This window comes from Gossypium hirsutum, chromosome D07, assembly GCF_007990345.1.
Source record: "Gossypium hirsutum isolate 1008001.06 chromosome D07, Gossypium_hirsutum_v2.1, whole genome shotgun sequence".
Lineage (NCBI taxonomy): Eukaryota > Viridiplantae > Streptophyta > Magnoliopsida > Malvales > Malvaceae > Gossypium > Gossypium hirsutum.
The window spans coordinates 54,020,438-54,040,554 of NC_053443.1; the positions used below are offsets into that span (position 1 = coordinate 54,020,438).

General features: G+C 33.3%; 1 protein-coding gene across 1 annotated transcript; it reads left to right on the plus strand.

Moving 5' to 3' along the window:
• The first annotated feature begins 12,601 nt into the window (after positions 1-12,601).
• LOC107954963 (chloroplast envelope quinone oxidoreductase homolog) lies at positions 12,602-15,303 on the plus strand. The gene is made up of 4 exons (XM_016890658.2): positions 12,602-12,983; positions 13,754-13,895; positions 14,012-14,097; positions 14,321-15,303. The coding sequence occupies exons 1-4, from the start codon at positions 12,912-12,914 to the stop codon at positions 15,008-15,010; spliced, it is 990 nt and encodes a 329-aa protein (XP_016746147.1). The 5' UTR covers positions 12,602-12,911; the 3' UTR covers positions 15,011-15,303.
• The last annotated feature ends 4,814 nt before the right edge of the window (positions 15,304-20,117 follow it).

The window sequence follows — 20,117 nt, forward strand, 5'->3', positions numbered from 1 at the left end:
GGTGGCATTTTATCATGTTAGCAAAAGGTACATGTCCTACTTGCTTCATTAGTCAGTCATCACTTAATGATACAGATGGATGAAATTTTAAAAGAATGATCAGTTTGCACTTTAATCTAACAAATAGGAGTTAATCTGTCCATTTTTTAATAGAGAGGAAAAATATAATCTAATTCTTAGTATAAGGATCCTCATGGTAGTTTTACCATTTATCCAACCACATCAATTACAACAAAACTAAATGTGAGCAAAATCCAATTCGGCTTGAAAAAACAACAAAAAAAAGTCAAATTTTAAATTAAGTAGTTCAAATAATTCGATTTGCTCAAGTTATTTGGGTCAACTCGAATAAGAAAACTGCATAATTCAATTTAGATCAAATATAAATTACAAAACTCGAATTATCCGAAAAAGAAAAACCAAAACAATGTGGTTTTAGTAAATTTATGTTTTAACTTTCCCAAAGTTAAAACCCGTCGATGCTTTGCCCGTACACTTCCTTCCCACACTTTCACTTTTCCTTCATTCAAAATTTAACGACATGTTTGGTTCAATGGAATGGAATAGGTTTGTAATGGAATAGTCATTCTGTGGGAATGGAATAAGGTTGTAATGGAATTGAATAGGCATAACAGTGGTGTGGTTTGGTTGGAATGGAATGAGTATTGTAATAGTACTCATGTGTTTGGTTGAGAGGAATAGATATGTAATAGCAAAAAAAAAAAAACTCGAACAATGAATAAGCCCTTTAATATCTTAATGTATTTCTCACATCAATTTAATATTAAAGAATAATATTTTCTATCAAAACAATAACAATTTAATATAAAATATCTCTAAACCCTAAACCCTAAATATTTTATATTAAATTATATTAAAAGATCTTTTATTTTCTCCACTTTCTTCATCTTCGTTGGTCCCCTTTCTCTCCCCAAATTCATCTTCATCTTCATCTTCCTCTCAAACTTTTTACTTTGAACTTCATCAACTCTTTGTTCAAAAAGCATATCTATTCAAAAATATTTTAATTGTTATATCAAAATAATTTATCAAATAAAGCTTAGTACAACAATAACCTAGATCTACAAAGATTCTGTATCAAAATTTCTCTTCTTCTTTTTTTGTTTATTTTGTTTACTAGTATTGTTAAAGAGCTTTCAAAATAAAAATATTGTTAAAGAAGTAGCACTAACTTAATTCAACCATCATTTTAGCATCTAAATAACATAGCAAACCATGGTCATCTTTCAAGAGTCCAATTACAGTAGAAAACTCATTTACACGCATACAAAAAGTGACAATATTAGTATGACATACTTCCATGTCATTATATCATCCTGCAATTACATGCAACAAGTGACAACCTACAATTACATACAAAAAGTTATATTAGTTCACCACCACATCCATTTACACATACACAATGTGACAACCCTTTATGGCATACAAAAAGTTATATTCATCCACCACAACAACCACATCTTTAATGGGTAGAAATAAATTTTCTCGTCTATGCTAATCGCATAGAAGGTGGTAGAGTTAGAAAAATAAGCATTTGCGTTGGATGATCACGAATTTTTATCAATGCATCAATTCGCTCATCATATGACCTTCTATTTCACCTAAAGTCACGTGGAAAGTTTGTACCTTTTCTTAACTGATCATTTCTGACTTCTGTTGAATGAGCACTTTGGAGGCAACGCTCCTACTTAATTAAAGGTCAATTGTTCTTATAGTATCCCCCAATAATGTGGCAGCATCGATAAGTGAAGTAGAAGAATTTGGTTCACTAGCTTTAGAACTCTTTTTCTTCTTCTTTGGAAATGTAGAATCAACTTTATTTAGATTAGATTGTTGCGATTGTGTAGCCGAGACATCCATCTCATCTAAAGAAACATCAACTTCGCATTCATTGTCATTACTTCCTTCTTCAGGATTCCTTTCATTGGCAATATCCTCAGCACGTAATTCTTTTAAAATATCACCAGTTGTTTGAGCATATTTCCCCGTGGTTCGATCTTTTGTGTATATGGAAGTAAGTTGCTTATAATAACGGAAACTTCGAGCTCTATAAAAAAAGATTTCATAACCATTATATACTATATGTGTTAGAAGTTGTGTGACCCAAATTCTTGTTAAAAATAAAATACAAGTGGCAAGATAGGGGGATCTACGAGGGCAAAGGCCAAGGGCCGAATAAGGTGTTTTAATCTTACTGCATTACTTCTATTTGATTTTGATTAGAATATGGTTTTACAAACTTATAAATAAATGCAGTAACTTTTTTTCTCCTCTACCGTTGATTTTTTCCCCAAAAAGGTTTTCATGTAAAATTTTGTGTGTTCTATTTTCTCTCTTTCTTCGCAATTCATTGTCATTATCGATGTTCTATTTTCACAAATTGGTATCAAAGCTTTCCAGGTTACTTATTTCGATTACGAAAATCGCGTCATTGAAGTATGAAATTTCGTTGTTGGATCGCAACACTAGAGGCCATAGAGGTTCAGTATGATAAATAAGATCTAAAGTTGATTCTACTTTCTTTCTTTCCCCGTCTTATTCAACCTTTAGAGAAATGATTTTGTATAGTTGTGAATCTCTCACAGTTGATAAGGTCGATACTTATTTAACCTCGTATGACAAGATGAAACATCTTGTGGATGGATTCGACTCTCAATGAGAGGGTCTCACTGTTCATGAGAGACAAGAACGAAATACTGATGATGATCGTGGGAGGACAAATGATCGAAATCCTCGCAATAAATCTAAGGGTAGATTAGATCTTCAAACAGAGGTAAAACTTTTAACTTCTGCAAGAAAAAATGACACATTAAATCTAAGTGTTATAAGTTACAAAATAAGATCAAAATAGAGGCTGCGAATCAAAAGGGAAAACAACTAGAAAATTTTGGTGAAGTTGATGTTGTAGAATACTACAGCGATGGTGAACTCTTAGTTGCTTCTGCGAACAATTCTAAAGTGGATGAGGAGTGGATTCTTAACTCTAGCTGCACCTTCGATATGAGTCCGAATCAGGATTGGTTTACAACTTATGAAATAGTGTTTGAAGGTGTTGTTTTGATGAGAAATAATACTTCATGGAAAATCATAAGTGTTGGCACAATCAAAATCAAGATGTTCAATGGAGTCATTAGAACACTTAGTGGCGCACGACATGTACCAGAATTGACGAGAAATTTGATTTTATTGAGTACTCTTGATTCAAAAAAAATAAATACACAACTGAAAGTGGGGTTCTAAAGATTAGCAATGATTCCCTCGTTGTGATGAAAAGGCAGACAAAAACTGCCAAGTTATATGTATTGCAGAGTTCTACTATTACTGGTGATGCAACCATCACTTCCTCTTCCTTGTCAAATGATGACGTTACTAGACTTTGGCATATGCATCTAGGGCATTGAGAAAAAGACTCCACAAGAGGTATGGTCTGGTAATCCTACTGATTATTCTAATTTAAAGATTTTGGGGTGTCTTGCGTATACTCATGTTGATAACAGAAAATTGGAACCGAGATCTATTAAATGTGTTTTTCTTGGTTATAAGACTAGTGTAAAAGGGTATAAGTTATGGTATCCTAAAAATAAAAAAGTTGTGATTAGTAGAGATGTTATTTTTCATGAAACTGTTATGCTGCCTAATTTATCTCTTAAAGACTCTTCAAATAAAGAAACATAAAAGTATATGGAGCTTCAGATTGATCTAGTATCTACAACAAAGTCGACCCCTCAAGTTAGTACAGAACTTCAGAACAGAGTCGCTTCTTCACCACAATATTCTATTGCCAAAAAAGAACTAAAAGATAAATTAAACCTCCAAAGAGGTATGCCAAGGCTGATCTAATTGCTTATGCTTTAAATGTGACTGAAGATATAAATGCAAATCAATAACCATCTACTTATTCTAAGTGCTAACTCAAAAAAGTGGATGTTTACCATGCAAGAAGAGATAGAATCACTCTACAAGAATAGAACATGGGATCTTGTGAAGCTTCTTAAAGTTAAGAAGGTTGTTCGTTGTAAATGAGTGTTCAAGAGAAAAGAAGGGACTCTAGGAGTTGAAGAACCTAGATATAAAGTAAGGCTTGTTGCAAAGGGTTATAATCAGATTCAAGGTGTGGACTTCACAAATGTGTTTTCTTCATTTGTGAAGTACAGTTCAATTCAAGTCTTGCTTGGTATTATGGGCATGTATGATTTGGAGCTCAAACAGTTAAATGTAAAAATAACGTTCTTACATGGAGAACTTGAGGACATTTACATGTAATAACTAGAAAGGTTTACAGTCTCAGAAAAATAAGACTATGTTTGATTGCTGAAAAAGTCCCTTTATAGCTTGAAATAGTCACCAAGGCAGTGGTACAAAAGGTTTGATTCTTTTATGTCTACTCATAATTCCAAAAGAAGTAGCTTTGATAGTTGTATTTATTTTAAGAAAAATAGTGATGGTTCTTTTGTGTATCTACTCCTCTATGTTAATGACATGTTGATAGCAGCAAAAGATAAATGAGAGATAAGAAATGTCAAAGCCCGGCTTAGTGAAGAATTTGAGATGAAGGATTTGGGAGTAGCAAAGAAGATACTTGGTATGAAGATTCCAGAAATAGGAAAGCAAGTAAATTGTACCTAAGTCAAAAAGGGTACATTGAGAAAGTTCTTTGCAGGTTCAATATGTAGAGTGTTAAGCTTGTTAGTACTCCTTTAGCAGCCTATTTCAGACTATCATCGACTTTGCCTCTACAATCAGATGATGAGATTGACTACATATCACATGTTCTATATTTTAGTGTAGTGGGATCTCTTATGTATGCTATGACTTGTTCAAGTCTAGATTTATCATATGCAGTCAGTGCAGTTAGTAGATACATGGTGAATCCCGATAAAGAATACTAGAAAGAAGTTTAGTGGATTTTGAGATACGAGATACTACTGATGTTTGCTTACATTTTGGAAGAAATAGAGATGGAGTCATTAGGTATGTTGATGCTAATTTTGCTGGAGACCTTAATAAAAGAAGATCTCTTACAAGTTATGTCTTACGAGGTACTAATTGGGGGTTGTGCAATCAGTTGGAAAGCCACTTTGCAAATTACTATCGCTTTGTCTACCACTGAAGCTGAGTACATGGCGATTACTGAGGCTCGTAAAGAAGCTGGTTAAAGGGGCTCTTTAGTGAACTCAATGAAGACTTTCAAATCAGTACAGTATTTTGTGACAGTCAAAGTGTCACCTTCCTTACGAATGATCAAATGTTTTATGAGAGAACAAAGCACATTGATGCTCGGTATCATTTTGCTCGTGATATTATTGCTCGTAGTGATATTGTTGTGAGCAAAATTAGCACTCATTATAATCCTGCAGATATGATGACTAAGTCACTTTTTATAACCAAGCTTGAGCATTACTTAGATTTGGTTGGTGTTCATTGTTGAAGATAAACCCTTAAGGGGTTTTATGGAAGAAGTGGAGAACTTGTTCGTTGAGAGTTCGTGATAAAGAAATTGTTTGTTGAGAAATTGTTTGTTGAGAAATTATTTACCTAAATTCCTGTTAAAATTAAAATACAAGTGGCAAGATAGGGGGATTTACAAGGGCCAAGGCCGTAGTTTATTGTAGATCCCTAATAAGAAAAATACTGGACTAGGGTCCCAACTGGGGGTACGGGGGCCTTTAGCCCCCGCAGTACGGTACAAGCTGCACAAGTGAAATCTGCATTGAAATTTACTTCCTCTATTTGATGTTGATTAGAATAAGGTGTTTTAACCTTACTGCATTACTTCTATTTGACTTTAATTAGAATAAGGTTTTTAAACCTATAAATAGACGTGTTCATCTATCCTCTTGCATCATTCAAATTCAACATAGTGAATTTTCTTCTCCTCTACCCGTGGTTTTTTTCCCAAAAGGATTTCCACGTAAAATTCTGTGTGCATTCTATTTTCTCTCTTTTTTTGCGTTTCATTGTCATTATTTTCATTCAATTTCATTATTGTCTTTTCCTCTAAGCATATTGTAAATGATTGTTCAATCCTTCTTCAATGTCTTAATCATTGATTCAAGATTAGGTTTATCCTTTAGCATTGCATGAGGTAAAACTTTTTCAATCATTCTCTCCAATTCAAGTAAATAACCAGCCTTGAATCTCGTACCTGCATTAAAAGTTCCATCGTTGTGTAAGTCTACTTCATTTCCTTTTGGTTCCTCTAGAATTTTAGAAAGAAGTTGTAGTTGATTGTGAAAAGCTTGGCAGTTGTAGTTGATTGTGAAAAGCCTGGCATACTTTTAAAGAAATTTCACAATCGATTAATAAATAAAAAACAATCAATTAATACAAGTCTAGTACAATAGAAAAATACGATAAACACCACATCAAAGATAAATAAAATAATAGAAAGTCTTCCAAACAACACTTTTAACCCCATTAATTTCTAGATGCTTGTCATTCATTGGACATTTGATTTACTAGTTCCATCCTCCAATTTACCCATGCATCAGTTGGATGAATATTGATTATATTAGGTTCAAAATCCTCTATCACCTTACTATTTAAACCTTCACTCAGCACCGCTTCAATAGGATCAACACTCATTTCAATTCTTATGGGTTTTTAAAATGAATACTCATATTTTTTGCTTTTTATACTCATCAAATTCGAAAACTAATTGTAATGGCATTACAAAAATAAAAGAATTAAATTATGTTAAATTAAAATGTAAGAATTAAATCTAAAATTTGAACTTAATAATATTGAAACTGCAAATAGAGATTGAGAATAGTAATTGTCATTGCCTCCTCTCCGAGGAGAGTTTTTATTTATAAGTCAGACTAGTGTTCACACTGTAACATCCCAAAATGGGGTTAGAAGAATTATGTTTGTGGTTGATTGATTGATTAGATTTGAGCTTGAATGCGCATGATTGTTAAAGTGTGTTAATGTATGTTTTAGTATAACTAAGCATGATTTGAATGATCTATGTATGATATAAGATATGTTAGAATAGGAAAAATTGACATGAAATAGTAGGTATAGGTGTCAATATGTCATATGTAGGTTGGGCATGTTTTGTTATCTTTGCAATTGAGTCCTGATTTTTATGTTATGCAATTGAAGTCCCTAAATGCTATGAAATGACTTGAAAGTTTGCATGATAAAGTCTTATTTGGATAATTCCATAATTTTACTCTTGATTTTACAAAAAAAATTTACTAAAATTGTAACACCCCTAACCCCTCTCCGTCATCAGATTAGGGTCACAAGCGTCACTAACCAATCACAACATTTAATTACATCATAAGTAAATTTGCAAGCTAACTATTTACATCACATCATACCGGGAGCAATACATGCTAATCTAATATTTCCATAATAGTGTTTTATACAATCGAATAATGAATCATACTATGCAATACTAAACTTGGTCTTCCACTGTCTATACTCTTATTACTATTTATCCCCTCTTGAAAACTAAAAGTTGGATACATAACAAGACTATTTCAATTATTAGCATCAGAGTATTGGACCATACTCCGACTGCTACCTTTGATGATATTAGTAGAATGACCTATTTCACCTAACTTAAGTTTCTATATCATTCCAAATCAAAGTTAAAAATACTTTTACAGTCCTTATACGAGTCTACGGGACCCTAAAAATAATCTAAAAATAGACAGGGGTTAATTTGAAACAATTCTGGAAGTTTAGGGAAAATTTCAAAAATACCTAAAAATAGGGGTCACACGGCTGCATGGCCAGGCCGTGTGGAACACCCTAGACCGTTTGACTTTTGAAGTTGGGACACACGGCCGTATCCCAGCCCGTGTGTCTCACTGACTTATATCACACGGTCGTGTCACAGGCCATGTGTCAACCCATGTGTGTAACAGGCCGTGTCTCAGGCTATGTGTACCTAAATGTACCTTAAAACTCAAGTTTACCAAATTGTGTTTACTTAGACACTAAACAACCAATTCACCAATCATTTAACCTATTCAAAACTCAATTAAACATGCTCAAAACAAGCTAAAACAACCATCCTAAGTGCCTAACCAATGTAGCCTCATTGGTACCACATTTTATATCTTCAAACATATTAACAAAGCATCATCCATTCAAAACCTTCATTCATACCAAATTTTCCATAATTGGACTAACATTTAGCTACTTAGGTTACCAAACCTCAAGTTAAACACATACTAAACTTTAAGCTAAGCTATCATACCAAACATAACCTCAACCACAACCATATATACAAATAACCATCATTTCACTTGAAAACCAAAATATTATTACATATCAACAACATTGATCAAAAGACCTCCTAGGTACATGCCATTACAAAAATAAACATCACCACACTTGAGTACGGAATCGTTGCTTATTATTCAATTTAGTCTCTAAACTGAGACTAATTTTAATCTCCACATTTAACTTTATATTTTTATACTAATTTCACCCTAAGCTACATTTAGCTCCCTATTTTCAATTCTACCCTTTAATTTTAAATTATTTGTAATTTAGTCCCTATTACTCAAAATTAACAATTAATTTCACAATTTAGTCATTTTCCACTTCTAACTTAAAAATCTATCAATTTAACCCCTAGTAATTAAACTATTCAACAATGACAACATCTAAAATATTAAACAATACTAAAAATTATAACATAAGTCGGGTAGTTCTAAGTATCGGGATTCCAAAAACGTAAAAATTACAAAAAAAATGACTAAATTGCACTAACTAAATTTGGATTTGATGTCCAAACCCTCCTAAGACGTGAGTTACTTCTTTTCTTCTCCCTGTTGTTTCGAATGCATGTAAAAGAGAATGAAATTCTCTTTCACTCCACTATCAATTATGTTTTCGTTTATTTTATTTTAAAATTTATTATTATAATTTACACATATTAAATTAACATAATATATATTATATATATACATATCATAAATGTTTCATTATGACAGTCCATTAAAAGGAAACAAGGGTATATTTACTTATTTAGTCCCTTTAATTAATTTCAATATATAATTCAACTTTCAACGCCTACGCGATTTAATCCCTATACATTAATAGCTCTTTATTCATGAAAATTACTTGTCCAAAATTTAACTCGCCTCTAATATGACTCTGTAAATATTTAATAAAAATATTTACGGGTTCGATTTGTAGAAACGGAGTCCCAAAAATACACTTTCCAACACCCCTGACTATTAGGTTGTTACAAAAATATTTTACTAAAATTACAATTTAGTCCTTAAACTTTGCTTTAAAAATTAAATGAGCTTTACTTATCAGTTCTAGAATTTTCTTTCAATTATAATCCTTATTAAATTGTTTTATACCGTACATATTATTTAATTATTGAATTACGAATGTTACTAATGTCATATGTTAAATAAGAAATGAATATTAGACTTGTTGGTTTCCATGTATCTAAGCCATCTTATTAGAGTTTATTAAGGGTGAAATGAATTGAAATATTAATATTGAGATTTGACTAGGGATGTTAATTGGGTGGGGCAGGTGTGGGGGGTGCTACCCCTGTACCCATCTTCGCAAAAAATTTTCATCCCCATCCTCACCTCACGACCCACTGCAAGTACAAAACTCAAAACCATCCCTACCCCACCACCCACGTAGGTCCCCAGACCCACCTAATCCTTGCTATACCCACCCTGTAACCCACTTCACATAATATATTTATAAGTATCAGTCAAATAAATATAAACAGATAGTAGTAAAGTAGGAGATAAATGAGATAATGAAGTAAGAGCTTTAAGTTTGCAAGTTGTGGCATAGAGCAATGGTGAGTAATTTTAGGGTTTTCATGTGAAATAGAGAAAGTGAGATGTGTTAAAATTGGGTGAGAAACTATGGAGTGCTCTCCTTTTTTTTTTTTGCAACTCTGGTGGTTTATCTATAAATTATCTGGCAACTTTTATCTACAAATATGTTGTGCATTCACAACCATCTAGCAGTGTATTAACCTGTAACACTGGTGGTTCACCCACCCACATTCTGGCAGCTCTTATCTACAAATATGTTGTACATTCATAACCATCTGGCAACGTATTAACCTGCAACTTTTGTGATTTATCCACAACCAGATGTGTATGATGGACGAATTTTGGAGAACTCTTACTAGGGTGTGTAGTGGTGGGGTAGGATCTTTTATGTTAAACTGAAATTGTATTGCTTTCATAAACATGTGTATACAATTCTGAGATTTCTGAGATGATACATATACATATACATTATTGAGTTGATCTGATATACCGATATTCTAAAATTGCTATGGTGGATTATTCTATGTGATGTAATTTATGTTAATCGATTACACTGATTTGTTTGTGATGGAACTCACACTGAGCTTCATAGCTCACTCCCCTTTTGTTTCCATCTTTACAGATAACTCACCAGGTTAAGATGTAAACACGAAATTCGAAGGATCTTGTCTCAGTTTTAATTTATTAAAATGTTTTAGATTTATTATTCGATATTTTTACATTTTAGAGACTATACATGGGACTTAGGATTTGGGTCCTGCATGACTTTTAATTTGACCTTAAATATTGAAATATGAATCCTAATTATTTTTGCATGAAATATAATTTTTATTTAAATCAATTTAATTATCACTTTTTCGCTGCTAAATTATAATTAAAATTTGGAGTAATAAATAAATTAGTAATTAACTAAGTTTTCAAAAGTAAGTCTTCGTTACCTAAGTTGGTAAATTTAAATCGGTTTTTGACAACTTGAAAGTTTTCCGAAAATAGACCAAGTTTTCATCTAAAATAAAACAAATGTTTTAATATGATCGTTTTAAAAAAAATAATCTGATAGCTTATCGAGCCATTTCGGTGGCTAATGTAGTCTTCCGAATTTGAGTATAATGTTTAGGTCGGGTTCGGAGGTTGCATACACTCCGCTTATACAAGACATTTACAATTTTTCAATAATTTATTTAATTAAATAATTATTATTTTTAATTAAAATTTTATTGATTTAAGTAATTATTTACTTTTTTATATAAATTAATTTATCTAATTGACCTTAAGTTAGTAATAATATTATTAATATATTAAATGTATAAATCAAATTGAGTAGAATCATTTTAAATAAATAATTTAAAATTATTTTTAATGGATTGAATTTGAATATTAAATGAAATTCTAAATAAACCTAAAAAGAATTATTTTATTTAAAAACGTAAACAAGTTATATATAGATTAAAAATATGACTTTTATAATAATATTATATTTTGGTCCTAATTAAAACTAAAATTATTCTAATTTATAAAAATAATTATTTTTAAAATAAAATAACTTATTTTTCAAGTGAATAATGGACAAATATTAAATCGGCCTACAAGTAAATACATGGATTAATTCCATTAAACATATAATTTATAATTAATAAATGTTAGATGTAGTGGTAAAGCACACTGTACTTTTGAAATTTAGGGCCTATTTGGATGTGCGGTATGTTTATCTGTAGTTAGTGTAAAAATGGCGGTAGTGGTGAGATTAAATACTATAACGATACTGTAGCGTGAGACAAAAAAAAGCTAAACATACTGCATTGAAGGCAAACGTCCATTCAAAGGTACCCTTAGTGTTCTTCTTTTAATTTCAAGAATTTAACTCCACAAGGACCAATTAAAAATTAAAATTCAATTGGTAATACTTTTATTAGACTTTATTGGATTTGAATATATGACGTTTTAATATTCAAAAGTTTGATTTAAAAATTAAAGTTCAAATTGATAACTCTTATTTATAGAAGCCAATTAATAGTGTTACAATTGTATTTTAATTTTTAAATCAAACAAAATAAAAAGATTAAATTCCAAAAAAATTAAAAAAAGTAAAAGGACTGATGGATAATTAAACCTTTCTTTTCTTCCCTTCTTTTCCATCCACCAAAACAGAAAAAAGAAAAAGTCAATGTGTCGAAAATTAGAAGCAAAACTTCTGCAGTATCCTATGTATTTTTGTCTTTATATATAATAACATGGAAGAAGAAAAAGGAACCAACTTGCTAGTAGCCTATTTATGTATTTGAAAAAAACAACAGCCGTTAGATCTGGCAATTTAGATATAAATATAATAAGATTAAATAATTTTTTAATGATAATAATTAAATAAAAGGGTAAACTGTAAAAATAGCCATTTTTATTTGCTTCAGATTACAATTTTAATCACTTATTTATCGTTTTATTACGAAGTGGTCACTTTACTTTTAAGCTCTGTTACCTCCTTAACAACAGTCGTACGTGACAATCCAAATAGGTTTTAAATGTCAACTTGGATGCTAGTGACAGTCCGAATTAAATTTATTTAATTAAAAATATATTTTTATATCAATAACTGGACATACGAGTTGGCATTTAAAACTTATTTGAATTACCACATAGGACTATTGTTAGGGAGGCAACGAAGTTAATGATAAAGTGATCATTTCGTAACAAAACGATAATGTGCGTGATTAAAATATAATCTGAGACAAAAAAAGTGACTATTTTTATAGTTTACCCTAATTCTTAAAAAATTTATTTCTTTGACTATTTTCATAGACTATTGAAATTCAACCTTTCTAGAACATTACATTGGGTTCAAACTTAACACGCATTCAATTATTTGTGCACATTTATTTTTTCTGATTAAATAAATAATTTTGTTTGGTTCATCATGAAAAAGATATTTGTTTTTTGGGTTGTAGCTTGGAAAGAAAGACATTCATATTTGGATTACTTTGCTATAAATTCAAACTATCTGACGCCAAAATATATTATCTGATCCTTCTCCACCTTGTCTTTCTCACAGTTTTTCTTGATTTTTGCCTTTCCCAGACTTAAAAGCTTCGGTTTTTATTTTCACTTTGAAAAACGAAAATGGATAAGATTAAGAGTATGATGCGCGCTGTTCAGTACAGTAAATATGGCGGAGGAGTCGCCGATCTCAAGGTAATATACTTGCTTCTTTTGATTATGTTTATTTCTTGAGTTTAAAAGTTTGATTAAAAGTTTAAAATGGAGGTTTAATTAAAATTTGTGATTTAGTCCTTAATCTTATAGAGTTTTATGGATATAAGGCTGGGTGAAGGGGGGGGGGTTAATTAGCTAATTAAATTAGGATCGTTGATTTAATTTTGAGGTACCGACACCATCCGTAAAATCTTGAGATGTGCTGATTTTTCTACACGTGTCTACCTTGATGGCTCATCGTCACCTCCATCGGTGCTGCTCTTCTCATACTGCCGATTAAGACTTCGGATCTATACACTTCTTAATTCTTGAAATTTCTCAAGTTTTTTCTTTTAGGTTTTTTTCATGCTTTCTTTAGGATTTTTATTACAAGTGAAATTAAGATGCCTAGAATAGATGTTGTCTAAGAATCGAATCAGCGAAATGAAATATCGAAAATTTTGGTTGTTTATTAAAATATTAAGTTGGTTTTGAGGTTTGAGTCCAAAGCCGAATTGATTCTTTCACTAACATGGGAAAACTTAAATAATTTTGAGATCAAATTGTAATTTTATTAAACTCATGAAATGGATTCCATTAGCACGGGAATTCCAGTAAGAGTACGAGACTGAGAGATTGACGGCAAAGTCAACTTCTTTTTTTTTTTTTGCATATATGCATTTCCAGCATTTCTTTACTTTGATGAACTTGAAAAAAAAATTGCTAATGACCTGATTTTATAACGAGTGTGAATTTTGTGGGTGTTGCAGCATGTTGAAGTTCCGGTTCCCAGTCCAAAAAAGGATGAAGTTTTGATCAAAGTAGAGACAGCTAGTATTAACCCAATCGACTGGAAACTACAGGATGGGGTAGCTCGGCCATTTTTACCTCGGAAATTCCCCCACATTCCTGGTACTTTACTTTTCTCTGGATGGTTCAACTCTATGGGTTAATCCGAAGCATCAAAACTTTTCTTTCTGTGATTGCTTGTTTATCAATCATTTGCTAAACAACTTTTGGTGGAGCAGGTACCGATGTAGCAGGAGAAGTCGTACAAGTTGGATCAGAAGTCCAGAGTTTCAAAGTTGGGGAGAACGTTGTTGCCGTACTTGGTGTAAGTACTCATTCTTATTCTGAAGTTTGTTGCATACTTGCATGAGAGAAACATATGTATGTTTGATACATTGGACAGTTTGTTGCTTCAAGCTATACAACACTCAGGCCATAGATTCTTTTTCACCTTATTATTCATTTCCTTGTTTTATGTGTTATCTAGCATCATTTGTGTCCTGGTTCTTGCCAATATCTTATTATTTGAATATATTTTGCAATTACAGAATGGAGGTGCACTAGCTGAATATGCTGTGGCTAATGAAGGTTCCACAGTTTCAAGGCCTCCAGAGGTATCAGCCCGTGAAGCTGCAGCTTTGCCAATTGCTGGCCTCGCAGCTCACCAGTCACTCACCCAGCTTGCTGGGATCAAACTCGATGGAACCGGCCCAGAAGTGAATGTATTGGTTACCGCTGCTTCAGGTGGTGTAGGTCAATATGCCGTTCAACTCCTAAAGCTCGCTAATGCACACATTACAGCCACTTGTGGGGCTCGTAACATAGATTTAGTCAGGAGCCTGGGGGCTGATGAGGTTCTTGACTACAAAACTCCTGATGGGGTGGCTCTCAAGAGCCCTTCTGGTCGAAAATACGATGTAATCATCCACTGTGCACACAACATTCCTTGGTCTACCTTTGAGGCTAACTTGACTTCAAAAGGGAAGGTAGTAGATACCACTCCTGGTTTCGGCACTTTGATGAGTGTTGCTTTCAAAAAGATAACATTCGCAAAGAGGCAACTCATACCATTGTTTACCTCACCTAAGAAAGAGAACCTTGAATTTCTTGTTAAGTTGGTGAAAGAAGGAAAGCTTAAGCCAGTAATTGATTCAGTACATCCTCTAAGTAAGGCTGAAGAGGCTTGGGCGAAAAGCATTGACGGCCATGCCACTGGCAAGATTCTTGTGGAGCCATAGGTTATGAAGGTTACCTGATAAATTGCACTAGTTTTTCAGTTTCTCATTGAGTGGTGTAGCTCACCGTTTCTAAGTTCACAAAGTACTCAGTATCTTGAACAATTCCATGTTGGTGTGTGAGTTTCCTAATCTTTCTTGTATTTTGCTGGTGGTATAAACAATGTTGTGTGATATCTAATGTTACTGAGCACTGCGTTTTCTTGTGAAATTTAGAAATTTTTGTTTTGTTTTGTTTAATGTAATTCAAATTGCAGATGATTATACAGAAGAACAGAACTTTCCTTGTTTTTGAACCCTTTCGTTTTCTGTTTAATGCTTAATAAGTATACAAAAATACTGCAAATTAGCTTGTGTACATTGATGGGTTATGTAGAGAAGGTCGTTTTTAGCTTTTCTTCCGAGATATTTGGATTTAAGAAATCATTGGGGGTTAATTTTGATGCTCACAGTTTCACTGCCATAATTACAAAATCTAAACTTCATTTTATCATAAATTTTAAAAATAATAGTAATATATTAATATAATAATAATTTTGGGAAAAAAATTTGTGGGAGTCTCGTGATGAATAGTAATAAAAAGAAAAAAAATTGATTATGGTGAGTGTTAGAATTAAGTGATCCAAATCCTTATTTAAATAAAATACTGTGGTAAAATAAAATAAAAGTAGAATCCCTATAAAATTATACTTCTTTTATTTTATATTAGAATAAAGTTTTTTAAACCTTATTAAACTCCATCTATTTGATATTATTTGAATAAAGAGTTTCACTCCTATAGAATAAGGTTTACAAGCCTATAAATAGGCATAATTTACTCCTCTTGTAATTAATACGAATTCAACATAGTGAATTTTCTTCTCCTCTGCCCGTGGTTTTTTCCCGAAAGGGTTTCCACGTAAAATTTGTGTGCTCATTATTTTTTTATTTCTATTTTTCTTTGCGATATATTGTCATTACCGACATTATATTTTTCACAAATTGGTATCCGAGCTTCCGAGTTGTTCATCTCAATCACGGTAATGACGTCTTTGAAGTACGAAATTTCGCTGTTGGATCGCAATACCAGATTTGCGTTGTGGCAGATAAAGATGCAGGCAGTTCTTAAACAGATGGACTTAGAGGAAGCCCTATTAGGGGTAGATAAAATGCCTTCAACATTGACGGAGGAAGAGAAGAAGCGCAAGGATCAAAAGGCGTTAACACAGTTACATCTGCATTTGTCTAACGAAATTTTGCAAGATGTGATGAAGGAGAAGACCGCCGCTGGATTATGGAAGAGGTTGGAACAAATATGTATGTCGAAAACTCTAACTAGCAAGCTGCATATGAAGCAGCGTCTTTATGCTCATCGTTTGGAGGAATGTGCATCTGTGCACGAACACTTAACAGTGTTTAAAGAAATTCTCTCAAACTTGGAGGCCATGGAGGTTCAGTATGATAAGGAAGATCTAGGGTTGATTCTACTTTGTTCATTTCTCCCGTCTTATTCAACCTTTAGAGATACGATTTTATATAGCTGCAAGTCTCTCACAGTTGATGAGGTTTATGATTCTTTAACCTCGTATGATAAGATGAAGCATCTTGTGGTTAAAACTAACTCTCAGGGAGAGGGTCTTATTGTTTGTGGGAGACAAGATCGGAATGTTGATGATGATTGTGGAAGGACACATGAACGGAATCCTCGCAGTAAATCTAAGGGTAGATCAAAGTCTTTAAACAGAGGTAAAACTTGTAACTTCTGCAAGAAGAAAGGACACATTAAATTTGAGCGTTATAAGCTACAGAATAAGATCAAAAGGGAGGCTGCGAATCAAAATGGAAAACAAGTAGAAAATTTCGGTAAAGCTGATGTTGCAGAAGACTACAGCGATGGTGAACTTCTAGTCGCTTTTGTCAATAATTCTAAAGCGAGCGAGGAGTGGATCCTTAATTCAGGTTGCACCTTCCACATGAGTCCCATTCTAGACTGGTTTACAACTTACGAAACAGTGTCTGAAGGTATTTTTTTGATGGGAAATAATGCTTTATGTAGAATTGAAGGTGTTGGAATTAGAGTTAAGATGTTTGATGGAGTCGTCAGAACACTTAGTGACGTACGACATGTTCCAGAATTAAAGAGAAATTTAATTTCGTTGAGTACTCTTGATTCAAAAGGGTATAAATACACAGCTGAAAGTGGAGTTTTGAATATTTCCAAAGGTTCCCTCATTGTGATGAAAGGGCAGAGAAAGACTGCCAAGTTATATGTTTTGCAGGGTTCTACTATTATTGGTGATGCAGCTGTCTCATCCTCTTCCTTGTCAGATAATGATATTACTAAACTTTGGCATATGCGCCTAGGGCATATAGTGAGAATGGCATGGCAGAATTGAGCAAAAGAGGACTTCTTGATCGAACTGAAGTTCTGTGAGCACTGCATTTTTGGGAAGCAAAAGAGAGTTCGATTCACCAGAGGAATCCATAACATGAAGGGAATGTTGGAGTATATTCATTCTGATATGTAGAGGCCATCTAAAGTGCCTTCGAGAGGTGGAGCTAATTATATGCTAACTTTTATTGATGATTTTTCCAGAAAAGTGTGGGCATTCTTCCTGAAGAAGAAAAGTGATGTGTTTACCGCATTTAAGTCTTGGAAAACGGTGATTGAAAAACAGACGGGAAAGTAAATAAAATACCTCCGCACAGATAATGGCTTAGAGTTCTGTTCTGATGAGTTTAATAAATTGTGCAAGTCAGAAGGGGTTGTGAGACACTTGACAGTTCGTCATACTCCATAGTAAAACGGCGTTGCAGAACGAATGAACAGAATGATCATGGAGAAGGTTCGATGTATGTTGTCAAATGCCAACTTACCAAAGTCATTTTGGGCCGAATCAGCCTCTACTGCATGTTTTTTGATCAACCGATCTTCATCAGTTGCCATTAAGAAAAAGACTCCAAAAAAGGTATGGTATGGTAATCCTGCTGACTATTCTGATTTAAAGATTTTTGGTTGTCCCGCGTATGCTCATGTTGATAATGGAAAATTGGAACCGAGATCTATTAAATGTGTTTTTCTTGGTTATAAAGCTGGTGTATAAGGTTATAAGTTATGGTGTCCTGAAAATAGAAAAGTTGTGATTAGCAAAGATGTTGTTTTTGATGAAACTGCTATGCTACCTACCATATCTCTTAAAGACTCTTCCAATAAAGAAAATCAAAAGCAGGTGGAGCATCAGATTAATCTGGAATCTACAACAGAGTCGACTACTAAAGCCAATACAAAAATTTAAAATAGAGTTGCTTCTTCACCATAATACTCTATCGCCAAAAATAGAACTAAAAGAGAAATTAAACCTCCAAAGAAGTATGCCGAGGCTGATCTAGTTGCTTATGCTTTAAATGTGACTGAAGATATAGATGCAAACCAAGAGCCATCTAATTATTTTGAGGCGGTTAGTTGTGAAGACTCAGAAAAGTGGATGTTTGCTATGCAAGAGGAGATGGAATCACTACACAAAAATAAAATATGGGATCTTGTGAAACTTCCTAAAGGTAAAAAGGTTGTTCATTATAAATGGGTGTTTGAGAAGAAAGAGGGGACTCCAAGAGTTGAAGAACCCAGATATAAAGCAAGGCTTGTTGCAAAGGGTTACATTCAAATTTCAGGAGTGGACTTCACAGATGTGTTCTCTTCAGTTGTGAAGCATAGTTTGATTCGAGCTTTGCTTGATATTGTGGCCATGCATGATTTAGAGCTTGAGCAGTTAGATGTAAAAACTGCATTTTTGCATGGAAAACTTGAGGAGGATATTTACATGCAACAACCAGAGGGTTTTACAGTCTCAGAAAAAGAGGACTATGTTTGCTTGCTGAAAAAGTCCCTTTTACGGTTTGAAATAGTCACCAAGACAGTGGTATAAGAGGTTTGATTCCTTTATGACTTCTCATGATTTTAAAAGAAGTAGCTTTGACAGTTGTATTTATTTTAAGAAAAACAGTGATGGTTCTTTTGTGTATCTACTTCTTTATGTTGATGACATGTTGATAGCAGCGAAAGATAAATGAGAGATAAGAAAGGTCAAAGCCCAACTAAGTGAAGAATTTGAGATGAAAGACTTGGGACCAGCAAAGAAGATACTTGGTATGGAGATTCTCAGAGATAGAAAAACAAGTAAATTGTCCCTAAGTCAGAAGGGGTACATTGAGAAAGTTCTTTGCAGATTCAATATGCAGAATGCTAAGCCTGTTAGTACTCCTTTAGCAGCCTACTTCAGACTTTCATCAGCTTTGTCTCCACAATCAGATGATGAGATTGAGTACATGTCACATGTTTCATACTCTAGTGCAGTAGGATCTCTCATGTATGACATGGTTTGTTCACGTCCAGGTTTATCATATACAATTAGTGCAGTTAGCAGATACATGACGAATCCCGGTAAAGAACATTGGAAAGCAGTTCAGTGGGTTTTAAGATACTTACGAGGTACTACCGATGTTTGCTTACAGTTTGGAAGAACTAGAGATGGAGTCATTGGGTATGTTGATGCTGATTTTGCTGGAGACCTCGATAGAAGAAGATCTCTCACAAGTTATGTCTTTACAATCGGAGGTTGTGCAATCACTTGGAAAGCCACTTTGCAAACTACAGTCGCTTTGCCTACCACTGAAGCTGAGTACATGGCGATTACTGAGGCTTGTAAAGAAGCTATTTGGTTGAAGAGACTCTTTAGTGAACTCAATGAAGATCTTCAAATCAATACAGTATTTTGTGACAGTCAGAGTGTCATCTTCCTTACAAAAGATCAAATGTTTCATGAGAGAACAAAACACATTGATGTTCGATATCATTTTGTTCGTAATATTATTGCTCGTGGTGATATTGTTGTGAGCAAAATTAATACTCATGAAAATCCTGCAGATATGATGACTAAGTCACTTCCTATAACCAAGTTTGAGCATTGCTTAGGCTGGGTTGGTGTTCATTGTTGAAGATAAACCCTTAAGGGGTTTTATGGAAGAGGTGGAGAAACTTGTTCATTGAGAGTTCGCGATGAAGAACTTGTTCAATAAGAATTCGTGTCAAGGTGGAGATTGTTAGAATTAAGTGACCCAAATCCTTATTTAA

Bases quoted from the DNA above. Each gene is read 5' to 3' on its own strand.
- LOC107954963 (XM_016890658.2), top strand. From the start codon at position 12,912: ATGGATAAGATTAAGAGTATGATGCGCGCTGTTCAGTACAGTAAATAT. The intron at 12,984-13,753 runs GTAATATACTTG...TGGGTGTTGCAG, and splicing joins GAGGAGTCGCCGATCTCAAG to CATGTTGAAGTTCCGGTTCC. The intron at 14,098-14,320 runs GTAAGTACTCAT...TTGCAATTACAG, and splicing joins ACGTTGTTGCCGTACTTGGT to AATGGAGGTGCACTAGCTGA.